Source organism: Micropterus dolomieu, linkage group LG08 (genome assembly GCF_021292245.1).
Source record: "Micropterus dolomieu isolate WLL.071019.BEF.003 ecotype Adirondacks linkage group LG08, ASM2129224v1, whole genome shotgun sequence".
Taxonomy (NCBI): domain Eukaryota; kingdom Metazoa; phylum Chordata; class Actinopteri; order Centrarchiformes; family Centrarchidae; genus Micropterus; species Micropterus dolomieu.
The window spans coordinates 21120065-21122954 of record NC_060157.1 but is presented as its reverse complement, the minus strand read 5'-3'; the positions used below and the strand labels follow the sequence as shown (position 1 = coordinate 21122954).

Below are 2890 nucleotides of genomic sequence, written 5' to 3'. Positions count from 1 at the left end.
CTGCCAAGTGTTGCTGAAAAATCTGTTTTATTAGGCTATATTTGAACAAGTATCCTATTTTACAAGTCATGCATCAACAGAAACACAAGTGGAGTAAGTTCACCTCAGTGAACACGCTGCTGCATTTAACAGAAGGGGTGTGGGCGTGTACCCAAGCCTCTCCAAAGCCCTTTATCTTAGATTTGGGATTTCAGAAGGCAAAGTGACGTTGAGGAGCATCATCATCGTCTTTGCTCCAAAGATCACCTTTTCCAAAGCACACTTTGCTGTGTGACTGCGGGCGCTATTTGTATTAAGGTAGGTTTCCTTTCACTTCAGTTACAGGTAGGAAGTTGTAAATATGAAAGGAACTATGCGACAAACATCCTCTGATTGGTTATATGACGCCTGGACCATATGAGATGAGCTGCTCATGGAGAACTACGCTGATGGATTTTCACTCGATGCTGGTGGGAGATTAATTTGACAAGTGCGCTGCATCCTCATCAGGCTATGATTCATTTTGGGAACATCTGACATGGCAAGGATACCATCCATCCTCGCGAAAACCATGCTTTTCAACATACTGGCATTGATTCTCTTACAAGGTAGGCTTAGAGGTTTTGATGTCGGCAAGCTGCCACAAACTTTTACAACACATTTCAACCTTTATTCACGTAGCCTATTCATTTAGGCTATTTACACAGTTGGTTATTTGGTTATTACTAATTTACTAAACTTAATTACAACACCTTTCTTGTACAATACGAGGTGTCTTGACGTCCGATGCCTTGGTCATATCCGACGTCAACCCCGGAGGTCTCCCACGCTCCAGCAGGGTGTCTGGCTCCGGGGAATCCAGGGGTTTACAGCTGTCTGAGGCAGCGGAGGCTAAGTCCAGACCCAAGCGCTGCACTTGTTATTCCTACAAGGATAAAGAGTGCGTCTACTACTGCCACTTGGATATCATCTGGATCAACACTCCCGAGTGAGCTAAGTTAAATGCTTTTAAACGAGGCTTTCCAATAAACCACCCGGACGTGTTATTGTAATGCAAGCGTCCCCGGACTTACACAATAACAAATGTATGTTTTGTCAGTTGGGACACAGAGTGGCAATTAATATTATTTTAAAGGTAGATTGGCATGTAGCTAGGTTGTGTAACTCAAATTGTAGTCGTGCACTGCAACACAATACAAAGGCAAGTCACGCCCGCTGCCCTGAGGCGCCAGACGCAGTCATGGTTCAAGTGATGGCAAGCCCATGAGAAACTAACTCGCCCCGCAAGGTCAGCGTTTCACATCACACATTTGCAAAAGTGAACGTGCTTCTTCAGTAAAGCTACTCTGTTCTCACCTTTCACCCTTTCAGTGGTCAACACGTGAGCTCTAATTAGTAACCTATTGTTATTATTTTCCAATCATCGAGCTAATTACTATTTTAGTGGTGGTGAATGTCCATGTTGCAATATTTTTAAGTTTCAGTTAAAAACGATTCTAGTGTGAAGCATAGTGCATAATAAGAATAAAATGGGTGTCCCTGGCAAAATTGAATCAAACAGCAGGAATTATGTAGGACTATGAGTGACAGCTTGATGTCTTCATTAAAATGGTTCCTGCACCATGTTCAAAAGGGTTAGGTTTCAGGTATTGGCATGCATTTCACGAGTGCGTCAAAGGCACCAGAGAACCAATATCCATGATGCAATACATTCTGAATGCATGCTAACATCAAAAAATAAAATAAAAACCTCATTAATCATGGGTTTGACCTGTGAGTATGTGATGATAAATAAAGCTACTGTAGGCTTATAAATCCCCTGTCATGAGCAACCAAAGTCTCAAGGATCTGAGCAGTTGAAATAGCACACTATAAATATGCAGGGTGGTGGTTGTGAGGCTGAATGGACAGAGATCAGAGAGAAATCTGTCATGCAAAGCTAATTGTTTACAGGGGCTGGTGAGGAATATACCCATTCTTCATTTTCTACATGATGGACTTGACCAAAAAAACGATCTAGTCGTTATTCACTAGAGCCGGATTTGTTCAAAAAGAGTTTTTCTGGTTCCCAAAATTGTACCAAGATGTTACTGTGGTATTGTGGTGTCAAACTGTCAGCTCTTAAACATTAAAAGATACTTAAAACTACTCACACTTTATATTAATTAACTTTTCCGTTAGTTAGAGGCAGAAATGGCTTGTGGCATAAACATCTTATGCTGTCACACACTGAGAAAGAGAACATAATGAAGGTATTATTACTGATAATGGCGAGGTAATTTGGTGAATTGGTCCTGGGACCACCAACACAATCATGTTACAATCAGGGACCTGTGCTGGCCAGATGTGCGCACCTCAGGAGTTATGCTTGCTCTGCAGGTGATGAGGAACCATGAAAAGTGAATATTTCCAGTTGGCATAATTACAGTAAGTAGCAGTTTTCACAGTTTGTGCTTACAAAAAGTGTGTTCAACATGTGGCCTAGCATACCGCATATTAGTAGCAATACCTCAAAATATAAATTTCAACACCTTGTTTTCAGGTGTGGTGCTTTGTTTTGCGACCTCCAAGCCGCATATTAAAATCCTTGGCAAGACAGTGGGAAAGCATTCTTTCTTCCTCTGTCTTCTTGTGCCAAGATTGCTGTGGGCTGTTTCAGGTAAACAACACAATTTATTACTGCTTAGCATGTTGGGACATATTGACATATTTTAAAGACTGAGTGGGATATTGACAGAAGGCATCAATATAAAAGCTGTAAGTGTGTTTTCAAATAGGTGTGCTCACCTTGCGGGGAGCACTGCACTATGCTGGAAGATAGCAAACCATGTTTTCGAGCTAAAGTATCTTAAAATCTCACTATATGGAAAGTAAATAAAAGAACAACCTCCCTCCTATACGACAGCAAGCT

The 2890-nt window shown here is 41.4% G+C and overlaps 1 protein-coding gene across 1 annotated transcript in view; it reads left to right on the top strand.

Moving 5' to 3' along the window:
* Positions 1-282: 282 nt before the first annotated feature.
* Positions 283-2890, top strand: part of edn3b (endothelin 3b) — a 6137-nt gene continuing 3529 nt past the window's right edge. Inside the window, exons 1-2 of the mRNA XM_046056733.1 lie at positions 283-587; positions 751-967. Of these exons, the coding sequence (XP_045912689.1) occupies positions 518-587; positions 751-967 (287 nt within the window). The 5' untranslated portion in view covers positions 283-517. The remainder of the gene's footprint in view (positions 588-750; positions 968-2890) is intronic.